Source organism: Thalassophryne amazonica, chromosome 12 (assembly GCF_902500255.1).
Source record: "Thalassophryne amazonica chromosome 12, fThaAma1.1, whole genome shotgun sequence".
NCBI lineage: Eukaryota > Metazoa > Chordata > Actinopteri > Batrachoidiformes > Batrachoididae > Thalassophryne > Thalassophryne amazonica.
Window position 1 is genome coordinate 10,484,452 of NC_047114.1, and position 20,987 is coordinate 10,505,438.

Below are 20,987 nucleotides of genomic sequence, written 5' to 3' on the forward strand. Positions count from 1 at the left end.
CAGCCCTGAGAACAAAATGCACTGATGATCATTCATCTCTGAGCACTTTGTCACCAGTTCTGACTGTGTGTTGATGGAACAATCACAGCACCTTTACTTCTGAGCAGGTACAAGCGAATTATGCTTCTAACTTCTGCAAAGAACGCTTGTCTTTCCCCAGTTCTCTTTATTAGTTTGTTTCAAAAAGGTTGAATATATATCAAAAATGTAATCATGCTTTGAATGAACTGAAGTTGTAAGTTTGATAGCCACTGAATAAATCTACACTTAGCTGAAATGCTGCAGCTGTTGTTCACAGTTACCGCCACTAGAGGTCAGCAGAACATCAATACCACACTGACGTCCCACCTGAAGCTTTTTTAAATCAAAGTTTAGCACTAACAGCCCAGAAATTCCATTTGCAAACACTCATATTTCATTGTTACAAAATGGAATAAATTCCTGCTTTAAAACACAACAACAACAACTATAAAGTAGTTTCTTTGTGTATCTATGTTAATTAGTGTTGAAAAAGGAGGGGACACACAGTGAAAAGTGAGAACATACCCCTGCCAAGACTATCTCAGTTATGGCGTTTTGATTATTTCATTTTTACCAGAGGCCATCAAATTATGGCCATTGGGTATTGTGAAGGCTTTGCGTCTGTCTGTCTGTCTGTCTGTCTGTCTGTCTGTGCTCAGGTCCTATTACTGCCAGGGTCTTCAAATTCACAGGGAACATTCTTGGGACACAGACCTTGTACATGTTCAAAGATGGCAAACCTTGACCTATTTTAAGAGGTCAAAAGGTCACATTCTGTTTCCTATTTTATGCTATGAATCACAAATCTGCTTTATTTTGGGGGAGGGGGGTGACAGCCAATAAGAATAGAGAGGCACCATGACATCATTGGCTGGTCTCTCTCTGGCTGCTTATCCAACATGGCGGAATCCACTCTGACATCGCTGTGTTTCTATGTAAATATAACATCTTTCTCATATATAATATAAAAGCTAGCGAGAAATAAACACTTCTAAAACGCTGTTTTTGTAACCTGATAACACCTTTGGAGTGATTTACAAGACATCTCACTGAAGCCCCCGTCACTCATAGCAAGAATGTACAGGAACCAGGCCGACACAGCAAATATTGTCATAATCGGACGCAGTCAGGAGGGAAAGAGGCGTGGTGTCAGTGACAGAACGCATCCAGATTACCTCGTTAACCCCTGCACGATGGCATCCAAAGTGTATGTAGACAACAGTTTAGATGACACAGACTGCCGTCAGACAGCCATAAAAGGCCCTGAAGGCTGCCCGATGTCCAAACGTCTGGATGGCAACATGGGACCAGAGAGTGCTGTGTTCCTCCCTTTGCACAGTCCCTGTCGGTACTGGACATGGCAGTACAAGCAACGTATGGACCAGACTCACGCCATATGTGTCAAAGCCGGCATGTTGCGGTCACTCACTCAGTCATGCAATCACATCTACGCTCATCCTCTCTTTCACAGCGCTACTGACCTCGTGTGTGAGCGTAGAGCAGGTGCTGGACTGATGAATCACATGATGGCTGTGTGTGTGTGTTCATAATGGCTGAATGAGCAGCTATGCGTGTGCGTGGGGCACGCATGCACCGTTGTTAGCTACTAGACACCGCTAGCAGTGGACCAAACCTTCCCGTGCGCACAGGATCCATCAGATGCAGCCTTTCCAAGGAACCTTAATTTCTTTTTTTGTGTTTTGGCTCATTTCAGCATGACAATCCAACTCTGAACACCGTGATGGTTGGATTATCACATGGAATTTATTTTTGCCGTGGTTAATTTCAGCACACAGCAGCTGGGTGAGAGGATTTTAACCACAGGCTGTGGTCCCAGCTCCACATCTGCCTTGTGCTGTGAAACCCTCATGGGCCTTTGCTTGAGGTAATAATCATGTGTATTAATGTGGTCATGGCCTGGCATGTCACACCTCCTACAGAGTGAGAAGGTGATCAAGTAATAGTATGTGTATTACAGCGGTGAGATCCGTTCAGCTCCGTGCCTGACGTGTGCAGTAACGCATTACTGCGCATGAGACCATGGAGAGATGCAGCGGCACATGGTTCTTTCGGTCTCATAGCGCACTGTTCACATTCACTACACATGATGAATGCATGCCACATGCATGTTATTACATATCAACATTTCCTTTGCCCTCCCTGGTTGGGGACCAGTGGAGGTGGACATCCGTAGCACATCATGCCAGCAGGTGTTGCTGCAACTGATCCATCTCAGAGCTCAATCAGCCGCTATCAGATCATTTCAAATGCTGTTGTGATGCCGTCAGAATACGTAGATTGAGATCAGATGACGCAAAAACTGCACATAGACCGCCATCAGATGTGCGTCCCAACCCGATGGCATCAACAGTGTTTTGAGCATGTGCAACACACTCGAGACAGCTGAGTGAATGGGACCAAATATGTCCCATTCGCTCATTCATAGATTGCCCTCCGTTGGTCTTCAGACCACACCTCAGTACTTCCCGATTGTGGCCGGATGTGTCATTCTGACACCATTCGACTTCTTCCGTATGTATGATGGGAGGTATGACATCCGGTCTTTTCAAAAGCTCATCTATGTGCACACTCATGCCCTCTTGCAGACGCCGTTGAAAGGTACATGCTCATAGAGTCGAGGGTACTTTAGCATTGTGTTATATTTCTAGTTGTGTTTGTTATAACACAGGAAGTTCAACTGCGGGAAATCTCACTCCCATAAAATCCCTGGAGGACTGTCTTCTATCAGTGAGAAGTTGGATGTCAAGTAACTTCCTAAATTCAACCCTTTACTTTTTAGTAATCTCACTGAAACTGATTGTTTTATGAATAGCTTTAATAGCCAATGTGCCACTATCTTGGATCAAGTGGCACCACTCAAGGCTGATAAAGCTCCTCGTGAAAGTTTCTGCCCTTGGATAAATGATGGGATTATGACTCTAAGGAGAACATGTCGCCAGATTGAACGCCTATGGAAGTCAACAAAACTGGAGGTTCACAGGCTACATTTAAGAGACTTAATATCTTCCTTAAATAAGACGATAGAGGAGGCCAGGACGAGTTATTTTAATCGCCTGATTGCCTCCAATAAAAGAAATCCTAAAGTGCTTTTTGACACAATCAGCTCTCTTGTGTCACCTGCTGCCGTCACTCCTGTTATCTCTAAAACTAGTTGTGAGGAGTTCCTGGATTTCTTTATTTATATTATAAGGTTAGAGTTATAAAGGACAACCTGCCTCCATGCCATGGTCCCCAGCACTGGGAACCTCCCACTCAGTGCTGGGCCTCATTTGAGCCTGTTACTGTAGAGGACATCTCAACCATCATGAATAAAGTGAAGCCATCCTCTGGTATTTTGGATGTTCTTCCGTTTAAACTGTTTGTGAATGTATTTGACTCCATCGGGCCCTACATTGCTAAAATGTTTAATATATCTTTGTCAAGTGGTGTGTTTCCCTGTTATTTTAAACATGCCATTGTGGAACCACAGTTAAAGAAAGCTGGATTGGATTCTACAGAGCTCAAGAACTTTAGGTCAATATCTAAAACCCCTTTCTTGGCCAAAGTCTTGGAAAAGGTAGTCTGTGCTCAATTGAGATCGTTTTTGCAGGCTAACAACATCCATGACACTTTTCAATCTGGGTACCGTGAGTTTCATTCTACTGAAACAGCCCTGTTGAAGGCAAATGTTCTGTGCTGATTCTGTTTGATCTGTCTTCGGCGTTTGATACCGTTGACCATGGCATTCTGATAAACAGATTGCGGGATTTGGTTGGAATGTCAGGTTGTGTTTTAGAGTGGTTTACCTCTTACCTGACTGGTAGAACGTTTAGTGTGACTGTGGGCAATGCAGTGTCGGAATCTGCAGATCTTCTGTGGGGTGTGCCACAGGGATCGGTCTTGGGACCTGTTTTGTTCTCATTGTATCTCCTTCCTCTCAGCAAGCTGATCCAGCAGTTCAGTGATGTGTCCTATCATTTGTATGCCAATGATCTGCAGCTGTACTGCTCTTTTAAGACAACTGAGCCACAGAAACTCTGCTCTCTCACAAATTGTTTGGCCAAAATTAAGGAATGGCTCACTGAGAACAGTATGCAGTTAAATTCCAATAAGACTGAGACTCTAATTGTAGCACCAGATAGTGCTGTACCTGGAATTAAGCAGCATCTCGGTAGCCTAAGCTGCACGGTCAAAAGCAGCCTGCGTAACCTGGGTGTCATTTTGGATGGAGGGATGTCTTTGGAGCAGCACAGAAATTACCTGGTTAAGAACTGGTTTTTCCAAATTCGGAACATCTCTAAGCTCCGTAAGATGGTGACTTTAAAATAGCTTGAGATGATTGGTCATGCGTTCGCCTCATCGCGTTTGGATTATTACAGTCTCTTCACCTGTCTGAATAAGAAGGAGTTGGCCCGCCTGCAGGTTGTGCAAAATTCTGCTGCGCGCCTGCTTACCCGCACCCGCAGGAGGGACCATATTAATCCTATTCTTAATACTTTGCATTGGCTGCCTGTCTCCTACAGGATTCATTACAAAATCCTGGTATTGACTTTTAGAGCTCTGCATGGACAGGCACCGGAGTACATCAGGGACCTGATCCAGCCTTATGCTTCCTCCAGGAGCCTCAGGTCGTCCAATCAGAACCTGTTGATGGTTCCTCGGGCCCGTTTTAAAACTCGCGGGGACAGATCTTTTAAAGTGGTGGCGCCTAGCCTCTGGAATGAGCTTCCCTGTGCCCTTCGTTCTCTGGATTGTATAGATACTTTTAGAAGGCAACTAAAGACGCATTTCTTTAAGTTAGCTTTTTAGCCTAATATTGTATTTTATTGTTTTCGTATGTTATTTTAGATTATTTTTGTATGCCATGTGCAGCACTTTGTGACCCTGGTCTGTGAAAGGCGCTTTATAAATAAAGCTTACTTACTTACTTACTACTTTTAAACTTTGATAAGACTGAAATGATGGTTCTTGGTCCAGCGAGACATCAGCATCAGTTTGACCAGCTGGCGCTCAGCCTGGGTTCCTATGTCATACATCATACGGACAAAATGAGGAACCTTGGGGTAATTTTTGATCCCACATTGTCTTTTGAACTCCACATCAGGGATGTTACTAGGACTGCTTTTTTCCATCTGAGAAATATAGCGAGGATCCGCCTCATCCTGTCCATGGCTGATGCTGAGACCCTGATTCATGCTTTTATTTCTTCTAGACTAGATTATTGTAATGTTCTATTTGTAGGGTTACCACAGTCCAGCATTAGGGGTTTCCAGCTGGTTCAGACCCTGCCGCCAGATTTCTGACACATAGCAGAAGGTCTGAACATATCACACCCATTTTGGCATCTTTGCACTGGCTCCCTGTCTCTGTGAGAGCAGATTTTAAGGTTTTGTTATTGACTTATAAGGTTGTTCATGGACTGGCGCCATCTTATCTGGCTGATCTGGTGGAACTCTACGTGCCGGCCCGGGCTTTGCGGTCGCAGGATGCGGGACGTCTTTGTGTTCCCAGGGTGAAGAAGAAGTCAGCAGGTCAAAGAGCCTTTTCATATCGTGCACCCACCCTGTGGAACAGTCTTCCTGCGACTGTGAGGCAGTCTGAGTCTGTGGACATTTTTAAGTCAAGACTCAAAACCTATTTTTATTCTCTTTCTTATGGATAGTTTTTTATTTTATTTGTTTTATTCTTTTACTTCTGTTTTTATTTATGTATTTGAATTTTTTTATTCATTTTTAATTATTTATTCAATTTTATGTTGACTTGTTTTATGTAAGGCGCCTTGAGATGGCTTTTGCTGTGATTTGGTGCATTATAAGCTAATTAAATTAATTAAATGTTATGACAGTGTGAACGGTCACATTCCAAAGTGCCTGTTATTGTTGCTCAGATTGATCTGAAGAATTTGACAAACAGAAATGTCAAGAAAATGTTCTGTCTCACTATGCAAGTGAAGGTAATGGTCCAGAATCACCTGGATCCTGACCAGCTCCCAGATTTAATCAGAGCTCTGTAATCTGTCATCTTGTTAAATTTGGCACAGAATTGAAAAGAAAAAAGTTTTTTTGTTTCCTCATTTTTTAATCTCTGACATCAGCTTCATGAAAATTCTGTGTTTAAGTACAGCACAGTTCATCTGCACATTAATAACTTCATGGAAAGACTGATCCAGTGGATCAGAGAGCTCAGGGTCAGTCTACAGGGCTTCAGCTCTCCCCAAGGGCACAGTGGTCATGTGTCCTGAGGATTCTTCAGCACTTTGCACTTTTTTTTCCTTTCATGCAGCCTGTTTGAACTCAGATGTCACAGATGCAGTTTTGTTACTTGTTTTTTTCTCATCCCTGTGGGCTCTCTTGTGCTTTGACCCTGTGCTGATCCTGTGACCTTTGGACACAGTACTGACTCAGCGTTCAGCTTTCATAACGCCTGAGTCATGATGATGAGAGAGAGAGATGATGATGATCTGACAAATACAAATGTCCTGCTGAGGACTCTCACTGAGAAAACACTTCGCCCTTGATGTCTCACTGCTCCTTTCCTGCTGTACTCTGTGCTTTTAACAAAAAAAAAAAGAATTGTTAGAGATTTAGAGAGTCCTCAAATAGCACATACAGGCATGATGGAAATGCTTCTGCTATAGTTGTTGGAGGTAACAATGGTGTTGGCCATTTTACAGCGTTGGCAGAATTGATCTTATTCTTTTTAATAGTCCATTAAACACAGCGTCACAGTATTTCTAATTCACATTTACAGTCCTGGTCAGAATTACTGCCACTGCAGAATGTTTACTGAAGAAAATATAACTCAGATATGTTCAGAAATAAATGCAGATGAACCAATATTTTATAGTAACAATATTTATCAAAATATCCACAATTATTGAACAACAACAAAGCAGGAGAGACAGAAGTGGAGTGTTAAATAAAATCTTGGAAAATGAGAGGATGCATGAGGAGCGGAGACAAAGTGGGCTGGTTCTGAATTTTAAGAGTAATGGTGATGTGCAGAGCTGCAGTAACTACAGAGGCATGAAGATGATCAGCCACAGCATGAAGTTGTGATGGGAAAGTGTACAAGCTAGGCTTAGTAAAGAGGTCAACATTTGTAAGCAGCAATATGGTTTCATGCCAGTAAAGAGCACAACAGATGCAATGTTTGCTCTGAGAGTGCTAATGAAGAGGTATAGAGAAGGCCAGTAGGAGTTACATTGTGCGTTTGTGAATTTACAGTTCATCCAGAAAGTATTCACAGAGCTTCACTTTTTCCACATTGTATTATGTTGCATCCTTATTCCAGAATGGAGTGAATAATTTTAATTTTTCTGCTCACAACACCCCATAACATTAAAGTTGGGTTTTTTTTTTGTTTTTTGTTTTTTTGCAGATTTATTACAAATAAAAAAAAAAAGAAATCACAAGGACATAAATATTCACACCCGTTGCTCAATACTTTGTTGATACATCTTTGGCAGCAATTCCAGCCTCCAGTCTTCTTGAATCAGAATCAGAATAGCTTTTATTTGCCAAGTATCCACAGAATACAAGGAATTTGACTTTGGTTTGAGCTGCACTCTCTCTGTTCAGGCATTAAAGCCATCACTTGACCCAGCTATCTTAGCTAATTATAGGCCAATCTCCAACTTTCCTTTTCTCTCAAAAATTCTTGAAAGGGTAGTTGTAAAACAGCTAACTGATCATCTGCAGAGGAATGGTCTATTTGAAGAGTTTCAGTCAGGTTTTAGAATTCATCATAGTACAGAAACAGCATTAGTGAAGGTTACAAATGATCTTCTTATGGCCTCAGACAGTGGACTCATCTCTGTGCTTGTTCTGTTAGACCTCAGTGCTGCTTTTGATACTGTTGACCATAAAATTTTATTACAGAGATTAGAGCATGCCATAGGTATTAAAGGCACTGCGCTGCAGTGGTTTGAATCATATTTGTCTAATAGATTACAATTTGTTCATGTAAATGGGGAATCTTCTTCACAGACTAAAGTTAATTATGGAGTTCCACAAGGTTCTGTGCTAGGACCAATTTTATTCACTTTATACATGCTTCCCTTAGGCAGTATTATTAGACGGTATTGCTTAAATTTTCATTGTTACGCAGATGATACCCAGCTTTATCTATCCATGAAGCCAGAGGACACACACCAATTAGCTAAACTGCAGGATTGTCTTACAGACATAAAGACATGGATGACCTCTAATTTCCTGCTTTTAAACTCAGATAAAACTGAAGTTAGTGTACTTGGCCCCACAAATCTTAGAAACATGGTGTCTAACCAGATCCTTACTCTGGATGGCATTACCCTGACCTCTAGTAATACTGTGAGAAATCTTGGAGTCATTTTTGATCAGGATATGTCATTCAAAGCGCATATTAAACAATATGTAGGACTGCTTTTTTGCAGTTACGCAATATCTCTAAAATTAGAAAGGTCTTGTCTCAGAGTGATGCTGAAAAACTAATTCATGCATTTATTTCCTTTAGGCTGGGACTATTGTAATTCATTATTATCAGGTTGTCCTAAAGTTCCCTAAAAAGCTTCAGTTAATTCAAAATGCTGCAGCTAGAGTACTAACGGGACTAGAAGGAGAGAGCATATCTCACCCATATTGGCCTCTCTTCATTGGCTTCCTGTTAATTCTAGAATAGAATTTAAAATTCTTCTCTTACTTATAAGGTTTTGAATAATCAGGTCCCATCTTATCTTAGGGACCTCGTAGTACCATATCACCCCAATGGAGCGCTTCGCTCTCAGACTGCAGGCTTACTTGTAGTTCCTAGGGTTTGTAAGAGTAGAATGGGAGGCAGAGCCTTCAGCTTTCAGGCTCCTCTCCTGTGGAACCAGCTCCCAATTCAGATCAGGGAGAGAGACACCCTCTCTACTTTTAAGATTAGGCTTAAAACTTTCCTTTTTGCTAAAGCTTATAGTTAGGGCTGGATCAGGTGACCCTGAACCATCCCTTAGTTATGCTGCTATAGACGTAGACTGCTGGGGGGTTCCCATGATGCATTGTTTCTTTCTCTTTTGCTCTGTATGCACCACTCTGCATTTAATCATTAGTGATCGATCTCTGCTCCCCTCCACAGCATGTCTTTTTCCTGGTTCTCTCCCTCAGCCCCAACCAGTCCCAGCAGAAGACTGGCCCTCCCTGAGCCTGGTTCTGCTGGAGGTTTCTTCCTGTAAAAGGGAGTTTTTCCTTCCCACTGTAAGCCAAGTGCTTGCTTCACAGGGGGGTCGTTTTGGACCGTTGGGGTTTTACATAATTATTGTATGGCCTTGCCTTACAATATAAGGCGCCTTGGGGCAACTGTTTGTTGTGATTTGGCGTTATATAAAAATAAAATGTGCAATAAGAGGAAAAGAAAAAGAAAATGATGTGTGAGACAGACAACAGATTGAAATTAAACTGTATATGAGGTAGATGAATTAGGGAGTTTTTTGACAGGTTAAATTGTTCATCAGTGTGATGGCCTGTGGGAAGAAACTGTTTTTGTTTTGACGGACAGAGCTCTGTAACGTTGACCAGAGGGGAGGAGTTTAAACAGTGTGTGTCCAGGGTGTGAGGGGTCTGCAGAGATGTTACCAGCTCGCTTCCTGGTCCTAGACCAGTATAAGTCCTGGATGGAGGACAGGCTGGCTCCAATTATTTTTTTCGGCACACAGTTCGTTGAAGTCTGTGCCTGTCATGTTTGGAGGCAGAGGGAAACAGATGGAGATGCACAGGACAGACTGGATGATGGATGTGTAGAAGATGATGAGGAGTTCCTGGGGCAGGTTGAACTCTCTGAGCTGTCTGAGGAAGTACATCCTCTGTTGTGCCCTTTTTCTGATGGAGTCTATGTGGGAGGTCCACTTTAGATCTTGGGTAATGGTGGATCACAGGAACCGGAAAGTGTCCACAGTAGACACAGTGTTGTTGAGGATGGGGTGAGGAGTGAGTATGATACCACAAGGTTGGTGCACCTATCTTTGGGCAGTTTTGCCCATTTGTTTTTGCAGCACCTCTCAAGCTCCATCAGGTTGGATGGGGAGCGTCAATGCACAGCCATTTTCAGATCTCTCCAGAAATGTTCAGTCAGATTCAGGTCTGGGTTCTGGCTGGGCTACTCAAGGACATTCACAGGGTTGTCCTGAAGCCACTCCTTTGATATCTTGGCTGTGTGCTTAGGGTCATTGTCCTGCTGAAAGATGAACGTCACCCCAGTCTGAGGTCATGAGCAGGTGCAGATTTTCATCCAAGATGTCTCTGTACATTGCTGCATTCATCTTTCCCTCAATCCTGACTAGTCTCCTAGTTCCCGCTGCTGAAAAACATCCCCACAGCATGATGCTGCCACCATCATGCTTCACTGTAGGGATGGGTGCCTGGTTTCCAACAAACACGACGCCTGGCATTCACACCAAAGAGCTCAATCTTTGTCTTATCAAAGCAGAGAATTTTACTTTTTCATGGTCTGAGGGTCCATCAGGTGTGTTTTTCTTAAACTCCAGGTGGGCTTGCCATGTGCTTTTTACTAAGGAGTGGCTTCCGTCTGGCCACTCTACCATACAGGCCTGATTGTGGATTGCTGCAGAGATGGTTGACCTTCTGGAAGGTTCTTCTCTCTCCACAGAGGAATGCTGGAGCTCTGACAGAATTGACCATCAGGTTCTTGGTCACCTCCCTGACTAAGGCCCTTCTGCCCCGATCACTCAGTTTAGACGGGTGACCAGCTCTAGGAAGAGTCCTAGTGGATCCAAACTTGTTGCATTTACAGATGATAGAGGCCATTGTGGTCGTTGGGACCTTCGAAGCAGCAGAAATGTTTCTGTAGTCTTCCCCAGCTTTGTTCCACGAGACAATTGGGTCTGTACATGAGCTCAATTTTGAGCCTCATGGCAATGGCTGTGAATACTTATATACAGATGATTTCTTAGTGTTTTCTTAGCTTTCTGCTTCTTTCAGCACTTTTTGAGGCAGCGCGGGGAAATCCCTTTGTCTCCGGCTCCGGACGCCCCATTGTTTACACCCGGGATCAGCTGCTTGGACTAAGAGACTCTATGTACAGTGGGCTGGGACCCCACTATGCAGAGCACCTGGACATACCTGCAGACATACTAAGGAGACGGAGAGGCTGTAGGGGTGGCTGGATGAAGCGGAGAAGGACTTTTATTCCGTCTGTGGTCATGGGGAAATGTAAGGTCTCTCCGCAACAAGACCGAGGAGCTAGCAGTACTAACCCATTTCCAGAGGCTGTATAAGAGCTGCAGTCTCATGTGCTTCATGGAGACGTGGTTGGATGAACATGTACCAGACTCTGTTATTAACATGGACGGCTTCAAACTTATCCACGCGGACAAGATGTTGGCGGAGAGCGGGAAGAAAAGAGGAGGGGGGCTCGCTGTTTATGTGAGTGAGAGATGGTGCAACACAGCTCATGTTCACATGAAGGATCAGATCTGTTCCTCGGATGTGGAGCTACTCGTGGTGAGCATGAGGCCGTACTATCTCCCACGGGAGTTTGGGAGTGTGATTCTGCTCTGCGCGTATATTCCTCCCTCTGCAGATGCCACCGCTGCCTGTGAGCGGATTCACAGTACAGTGACACGGCTGCAGACACAACACCCCCGCGTGCTCTTCCTCATCACCGGGGACTTTAACCACACTTCCTTCTCCGCCACCCTCCCTACGTTCACCCAGTATGTCACGTGTAAAGCCAGGGACATTAGAATACTGGACCTTTTTTATGCTAATGTGGAGGATGCTAACACCTCTGCCCCCTCCCCCCACTCGGACGCTCGGATCACAACCTCGTCTACCTGCTCCCCCAATACACACCCAGGGTGAGAAGAAAGCCAGTGCAGAAAAGGTCGGTGAAACTCTGGACTGAAGAGGCCACTGAGAGGCTGAGAGACTGTTTCAGAACCACAGACTGAAGCATGTTTCAAAACTCTCACGGAGAAGACATCAAAGGCCTGACCCAGTATGTCACTGACTACGTGAACTTCTGTGTGGAGAGCACTGTGCCTACCTGGAGGGTACGATGCTTTCCCAACAGCCACCCCTGGGTGACCCCGGAGCTGAAGGTCCTGATGAACCAGAAGAAGAGGGCTTTCAACTTGGGAGACAGAGAGGAACAGCGTAGAGTCCAACAGGAACTCCAGTGGAGGATCCAGGCAGCCAAGAAGGAGTATGGAAGGAAGATGAGGAGTAGCTGGCCCAGAACAACGTCAGGGACGTTTGGAGAAGCCTCAAGACCGCCTCCGGATTTGGGCAGGGTGCCAGCAGGACTGCAGATGGAGATTCTTGGTTTGCAGAGGAGCTAAACAGTTACTTTAACTGTTTTGGCTCCTCCACACCTGCCCCCTGCCTGCTCCTGGCTCTCCACATGTCTACAGCAGCCAGCCCTCCAGTCCCTCTGACCCCCACCTTCTTCCCCCTGGCCACCTCCACTGCACCCCGGACTTTGTCCCTCCTCTCCCTGGACTGTATTCAGCACCAGCCCACCTCAGCTCACACCTCAGCTTCCCCTTTTGTCCCTCCTCACTGTGACTCTGACTGAGGTGAGAGGCCAGCTCCTGCGGCTGAAGCAGAGGAAAGCAGCAGGACCTGATGGGATCTCCCCTAGGCTGCTGAGGCTGTCTCCCTCCGCACGTGGTGAGTGACATCCTGGACCCGCTGCAGTCGCCTACAAGCTCAACATCAGCTGGCGCTACACCACCTGGAGACCCTTGAGAGTCATGTTCTTTGATTTCTCCAGCGCTTTCAACAACCATCAATCAATCAATCAATTTTATTTATATAGCGCCAAATCACAACCAACAGCTGCCCCAAGGCGCTTTATATTGTAAGGCAAGCCATACAATAATACGTAAAAACCCCAACGGTCAAAACGGACCCCCTGTGAGCAAGCCTTGGCGACAGTGGGAAGGAAAAACTCCTTTTAACAGGAAGAAACCTCCAGCAGAACCAGGCTCAGGGAGGGGCAGTCTTCTGCTGGGACTGGTTGGGGCTGAGGGAGAGGAGAACCAGGAAAAAGGACATGCTGTGGAAGAGAGCAGGAGATCAATCACTAATGATTAAATGCAGAGTGGTGCATACAGAGCAAAAAGAGAAAGAAACACTCAGTGCATCATGGGAACCCCCCAGCAGTCTAAGTCTATAGCAGCATAACTAAGGGATGGTTCAGGGTCACCTGATCCAGCCTAACTATAAGCTTTAGCAAAAAGGAAAGTTTTAAGCCTAATCTTAAAAGTAGAGAGGGTGTCTGTCTCCCTGATCTGAATTGGAGCTGGTTCCAGAGGAGAGGAGCCTGAAAGCTGAAGGCTCTGCCTCCCATTCTACTCTTACAAACCCTAGGAACTACAAGTAAGCCTGCAGTCTGAGAGCGAAGCGCTCTGTTGGGGTGATATGGTACTATGAGGTCCCTAAGATAAGATGGGACCTGATTATTCAAAACCTTATAAGTAAGAAGAAGAATTTTAAATTCTATTCTAGAATTAACAGGAAGCCAATGAAGAGAGGCCAATATGGGTGAGATATGCTCTCTCCTTCTAGTCCCTGTCAGTACTCCTAGCTGCAGCATTTTGAATTAACTGAAGGCTTTTCAGGGAACTTTTAGGACAACCTGATAATAATGAATTACAGTAGTCCAGCCTAGAGGAAATAAATGCATGAATTAGTTTTTCAGCATCACTCTGAGACAAGACCTTTCTGATTTTAGAGATATTGCGTAAATACAAAAAAGCAGTCCTACATATTTGTTTAATATGCGCTTTGAATGACATATCCTGATCAAAAATGACTCCAAGATTTCTCACAGTATTACTAGAGGTCAGGGTAATGCCATCCAGAGTAAGGATCTGGTTAGACACCATGTTTCTAAGATTTGTGGGGCCAAGTACAATAACTTCAGTTTTATCGAGTTTAAAGCAGGAAATTAGAGGTCATCCATGTCTTATGTCTGTAAGACAATCCTGCAGTTTAGCTAATTGGTGTGTGTCCTCTGGCTTTATGGATAGATAAAGCTGGGCATCATCTGCGTAACAGTGAAAATTTAAGCAATGCTGTCTAATAATACTGCCTAGGGAAACATGTATAAAGTGAATAAAATTGGTCCTAGCACAGAACCTTGTGGAACTCCATAATTAACCTTAGTCTGTGAAGAAGATTCCCCATTTACATGAACAAATTGTAATCTATTAGATAAATATGATTCAAACCACTGCAGCGCAGTGCCTTTAATACCTATGGCATGCTCTAATCTCTGTAATAAAATTTTATGGTCACAGTATCAAAAGCAGCACTGAGGTCTAACAGAACAAGCACAGAGATGAGTCCACTGTCTGAGGCCATAAGAAGATCATTTGTAACCTTCACTAATGCTGTTTCTGTACTATGATGGATTCTAAAACCTGACTGAAACTCTTCAAATAGACCATTCCTCTGCAGATGATCAGTTAGCTGTTTTACAACTACCCTTTCAAGAATTTTTGAGAGAAAAGGAAGGTTAGAGATTGGCCTATAATTAGCTAAGATAGCTGGGTCAAGTGATGGCTTTTTAAGTAATGGTTTAATTACTGCCACCTTAAAAGCCTGTGGTACATAGCCAACTAATAAAGATAGATTGATCATATTTAAGATCGAAGCATTAATTAATGGTAGGGCTTCCTTGAGCAGCCTGGTAGGAATAGGGTCTAATAGACATGTTGATGGTTTGGAGGAAGTAACTAATGAAAATAACTCAGACAGAACAATCGGAGAGAAAGAGTCTAACCAAATACCGGCATCACTGAAAGCAGCCAAAGATAACGATATGTCTTTGGGATGGTTATGAGTAATTTTTCTCTAATAGTTAGAATTTTATTAGCAAAGAAAGTCATGAAGTCATTACTAGTTAAAGGAATACTCGGCTCAATAGAGCTCTGACTCTTTGTCAGCCTGGCTACAGTGCTGAAAAGACCTGGGGTTGTTCTTATTTTCTTCAATTAGTGATGAGTAGTAAGATGTCCTAGCTTTATGGAGGGCTTTTTTATAGAGCAACAGACTCTTTTTCCAGGCTAAGTGAAGACCTTCTAAATTAGTGAGACGCCATTTCCTCTCCAACTTATGGGTTATCTGCTTTAAGCTGCGAGTTTGTGAGTTATACCATGGAGTCAGACACTTCTGATTTAAAGCTCTCTTTTTCAGAGGAGCTACAGCATCCAAAGTTGTCTTCAATGAGGATGTAAAACTATTGACGAGATACTCTATCTCACTTACAGAGTTTAGGTAGCTACTCTGCACTGTGTTGGTATATGGCATTAGAAAACATAAAGAAGGAATCATATCCTTAAACCTAGTTACAGCGCTTTCTGAAAGACTTCTAGTGTAATGAAACTTATTCCCCACTGCTGGGTAGTCCATCAGAGTAAATGTAAATGTTAAATGATCAGACAGAAGGGAGTTTTCAGGGAATACTGTTAAGTCTTCAATTTCCATACCATAAGTCAGAACAAGATCTAAGATATGATTAAAGTGGTGGGTGGACTCATTTACATTTTGAGCAAAGCCATTTGAGTCTAATAATAGATTAAATGCAGTGTTGAGGCTGTCATTCTCAGCATCTGTGTGGATGTTAAAATCGCCCACTATAATATCTATCTGAGCTAAGCACTAAGTCAGACAAAGTTCTGAAAATTCACAGAGAAACTCACAGTAATGACCAGGTGGACGATAGATAATAACAAATAAAACTGTTTTTTGGGACTTCCAATTTGGATGGACAAGACTAAGAGTCAAGCTTTCAAATGAATTAAAGCTCTGTCTGGGTTTTGGATTAATTAATAAGCTGGAATGGAAGATTGCTGCTAATCCTCCACCTCGGCCTGTGCTACGAGTGTTCTGGCAGTTAGTGTGACTCGGGGGTGTTGACTCATTTAAACTAAACATATTCATCCTGCTGTAACCAGGTTTTCTGTAAGGCAGAATAAATCAATATGTTGATCAATTATTATATCATTTACTAACAGGGACTTAGAAGAGAGAGACCTAATGTTTAATAGACCACATTTAACTGTTTTAATCTGTGGTGCAGTTGAAGGTGCTATAATATTTTTTCTTTTTGAATTTTTATGCTTAAATAGATTTTTGCTGTTTATTGGTGGTCTGGGAGCAGGCACCGTCTCTACGGGGATGGGGTAATGAGGGGATGGCAGGGGGAGAGAAGCTGCAGAGAGGTGTGTAAGACTACAACACTGCTTCCTGGTCCCAACCCTGGATAGTCATGGTTTGGAGGATTTAAGAATATTGGCAATGAGAAATGAGAGCTGCTCCATCCAAAGTGGGATGGATGCCATCTTTCCTAACAAGACCAGGTTTTCCCCAGAAGCTTTGCCAATTATCTATGAAGCCCACCTCATTTTTTGGACACCACTCAGACAGCCAGCAATTCAGGGAGAACATGCGGCTAAACATGTCACTCCCGGTCCGATTGGGGAGGGGCCCAGAGAAAACTACAGAGTCTGACATTGTTTTTGCAAAGTCACCATCAGAAAGGCGCTGCTGCGGGGGAAGCTGGAGGATGCAGGTGTGGATGAACATTTCGCCACCTGGACCATCGACTACCTCACTGACCGCCCGCAGTACGTGCGGCTGCGCAGCTGTCAGTCTGAGGTGGTAAGGTACAGCACCGGGGCCCCCCAGGGCACCGTCCTCTCGCATTTCCTCTTCACCCTTTACACCTCGGACTTCATCTACAACACAGACAGCTGCCATCTCCACAAGTTCTGTGATGACTCCGCCATTGTGGGTCATGTGTCTGAGGGGAACGAGCTGGAGTACTGGTCGGTCATCACAGACTTTGTGGACTGGTATGAGCGCAACCACTTGTGTCTCAACACCAGTAAGACGAAGGAGATGTTGATCGACTTTAGGAGGAAACCACCACCTCACCCACCTTTGAGTATCCAGGGGGAGGACATAGAGACTGTGGACAGTTTCAAATACCTGGGTGTTTTCCTCAACAACAAACTGGACTCACAACACTGACGCCTTGTACAAGAAAGGCCAGAGTCGCCTCCACCTCCTGAGGAGACTGAGATCCTTTGGAGTGAACAGGCCTCTGCTTAAGACTTTCTATGACTCTGTTGTAGCCTCTGCTCTCCTCTATGCTGTCGTCTGTTGGGCCCCGGGCAGCACAGAGCGGGAGAGAAAGAGACTGAACAAGCTGGTCAGGAAGTCCAGCTCTGTCCTGGGCTGCCCTCTGGACTCTTTGGAGGAGGTGGCTGAGAGGAGGGTGTTAGCCAAGTTCAAATCCATCATGGACAACTCCTCTCACCCTCTGCACCGGACTGTAGTGGAGCTGAGTAGCTCCTTCAGTGACAAACTGAGGCACCGTCAGTGCAGGAATGATACCGCAGGTCGTTCATCCCTGCTGCTGTCAGACTGTACAATAACACTGTGAAATAACCACATGCAATAATATGTCCACAAATCATGTGCAAAAACAACTTGTTTTAAAAATTCCAGCACTAGTGTCACCTTATCACATCTAAACTCCACTTCACATATTGTAAATAAGATGCTCCAATTTTTTAATTCCAATCATGTTTATATATGCATATATATATATATATATATATATATATATATATATATATATATATATATATATATATATATATATATATATATATCATTTTTTTTTCCCAACCTCATTTTCTTATTTTATTGTATTGTTACAAGTATTATTACTAATGTAAATTTCTGAGATCAATGAAGTCTTATCTAAAAAGTGAAGTGCTGCGAATACTTTCTGGATGCACTGTTAAAGGAAGCTCATGACAGGGTGCCAAGAGAAGAGTTGTGGTTTTGTATGAGGAAGGCTGGAGTGGCAGAGAAGTATGTGAGGGTACAGGATACAGGATAGTACAGGATATGTACAATGACAGTGTGACAGCAGTGAGATGCGCAGTAGGAATAACAGATTCATTCACAGTGGAGGTGGGATTACACCAAGGATCGGCTCTGAGTCCTTTGCAATGGTGATGGACACATTGATGGATGAGATCAGACAGTGCTCTCTATGAACTATGATGTTTGATGATGACATTGTGATTTGTAGTGAGAGTGGTGAGTAGGTTGAGACTAGCCTGGAGACATGGAGATACACATCTGGAAAGAAGGGGAATGAATGTCAGTAGGAGCAAGACTGAGTACATGTGTGTGAATGAGAGGGAGCCTAGTGAAATAGTGAGGTTACAAGGAGTAGAGGTGGTGAAGATAGATGGGTTTATATACTTGGGGTCAACTATCCAAAGTAACAGAGATTAGGATAGAGCGGTGAAGAAGAGAGTGCAGACAGGGTGGAGAAAGATATCTGCAAGAGTGAAGGGGAATGTTTACAGACAATAATGTGACCAGCTATGTTGTACAGCGATGGTGGCATTAACAAAAAGACTGAAGATGTTGCAGTTTTCTTTGGGAGTGACGAGGATGGACAAGATGGATGAACAGATCAGAGGGACAGCACAGGTTGGACGGTTTGGAGACAAAGCCAGAGAGGTCAGACTGAGATGCTTTGGACAAGTGCAGAGGAGGGACCCAGGGTATATAAGGAAAAGGATGCTGAGGATGGAGCAACCAGGCAGGAGGAGAAGAGGGAGGCCAAAGAGGAGGTTTATGGATGTGTTGAGGGAGGACATGCAGGCTGGTGAGACAGAGGAAGATACAGAGGACAGGGTGAGATGGGGATAAATGATTAGCTGTGGCACCTCCTAGTGGGAGCAGCAGGAAGACGTTAATTGGTCTGCTGTCTCAGATATCTTGAGAATTCCTGAGATCCCCAAGAAGTTCCTCGATATGTTTGTTAGCCTGTACACATGAAATATAAGGGGTGGCAGTAATTTTGAACAAGACTGTAAAGAGGTTGTGTAAAGGAAAACCTGTGTGTTTACAGTCTGAGGTGAACACCACCTTAGAGCACAGTGTGCGTATCTGTTACCCTTTCTCTTTCTACATGATCCCGTGGTTCCCCCATTCACTCATCTGACCCCAGATCTATGCTTTCCTGTGTCCCTGCAGGGAGGCGAAGAAGCAGCCGAGGGCCTCGAGGACACTCATCACCCCCGATGGACGAGTTTTGAACGTAAACGAGCCCAAGTAAAAAACTAATCAAAACACACACTATGAGCTTCACATGACCTGACAGTCACTGGTGGCATCCTAATATTTAAAGATCGACATTCAGTATGCTCACCACTTACAGTAAATCAGCCAATCACAGTCCACTGATCATCTGTTTGGCCTCTTACGACTACGTAAACACTTACTGTAAAATTGGTTGAAATAGATGTTGCTGTTTTTTAATAATCAGGAGAGGAACTCCTTAAGTATTGATTCCCCAAGAGACAATCTACTAACTCTACGAGATAGGTTCACTGTTCACTGTGTTAAATAAGACTGATTATTGGTTGGATAATTTCTTGTTAGAACTCAGGTGCTCAGTCACACAGTTGACTGGATCATTGATGTGCTCTGAGTGCTGCTCTAGTTGGTGGAAACCAAAGGTCATGTGATCACTGTTAGCCAGTTAACTCTGTAAGATTTACACCGATATCATCATCAGAACTTAATGGAATGATCTGTCAGGTTTCAGCTCTGGTCAGGTTCACGGCATAATTTTTACCCTTTCCTTTGCCCACTACCTGCTCCCATCTTGGATTAGTAATCGTTTTATTTTTGTCATTTATTGAGTCTCATTTTAGTTTGGTTCGTTTTCTCCCTTTGTAATCTGGGTATGTTTCTTAGTCTTTGGTGGTATTCTCTGTTTATCTTTTATTTTGTGTTCTGCCATCTCAGGTTTTGTTTTCTGCTAATCATTTAGTCTCTGTTGCTCATTGTTTGTTTTGCCACTTTGTTATCTTTAGTTGTATACTTTAGCCATTGTCAGTTCCATCCTAGTTTTGTCTTAGTATTTATTTTCTGATGGTTCACTTTTCACTTCTTACATTTATGCTTAGTGTGATTCTTTTTATATTAGTATTTTATTCTGTCTTCCAATTTTGATTTATCTTTGTTCTCATTTTCCTTCGTCCCATTTGGTTTTGTCACTTCACACTCGTGCACCTGCTCTTGTGTCTTTGTCTCTCACTTTGATTCTGTATGTATAGTGTTTTCCTTTCTTCGCCCTCTTGCACCTGCTCTTTGCTCATCTTCGTCCTCCTGCCACGCTCCCTTTCCAGAATGTTCTCCAGCACGTGTTTCTTGTTACCTAATCACCACCTTCTCTACTTAAGCTGTTTCCAGTCACTACTCCCTTGCCAGTTTGTTGACTTTGTTCACTCACCAGCTCTTGTCTCACTCCTGATTTGTCTAGCCATGTTTTTGATCCTGTTCTTTGTTTTTGACCACGCCTTTTGCCTCAGCCCTGATTACATTGTTTGCTCATGCCTTTGGACCCTGCTTGTCTTTGACTACGTCTTTGCCTAGCCCCGCCTGTTATCGCTGCTCCGCTGACTGCTTACCAGTGTACCGTGCTTTGGCCCCAATTAAAGAGTGCGTCTTCTTTTACTCCAATGCCTGGTCTGATAGTCTGCATGTTGTGTCCACCCACTTTCTGTGCCACGCATCCTCTATTCCTGACACAATCAAGGTTATAAAGTGGAAGAACTGCCCAAATTTTAGTGCTGATCTGGAGTCTGTATTATTACTATACAAGGTCTATTAATCAATTCAATCAATCAATTTTATTTATATAGCGCCAAATCACAACAAACAGTTGCCCCAAGGCACTTTATATTGTAAGGCAAGGCCATACAATAATTACGTAAAAACCCCAATGGCCAAAACGACCCCCTGTGAGCAAGCACTTGGCGACAGTGGGAAGGAAAAACTCCCTTTTAACAGGAAGAGACCTCCAGCAGAACCAGGCTCAGGGAGGGGCAGTCTTCTGCTGGGACTGGTTGGGGCTGAGGGAGAGAACCAGGAAAAAGACAT

The 20,987-nt window shown here is 43.7% G+C and overlaps 1 protein-coding gene across 1 annotated transcript in view; it reads left to right on the forward strand.

The window, feature by feature from the left end:
• Nucleotides 1–20,987, forward strand: part of lrrc6 (leucine rich repeat containing 6) — a 78,228-nt gene that overhangs the window by 26,936 nt on the left and 30,305 nt on the right. The window contains 1 exon segment of the mRNA XM_034183769.1: nt 19,074–19,151. Within this exon segment, the coding sequence (XP_034039660.1) occupies nt 19,074–19,151 (78 nt within the window).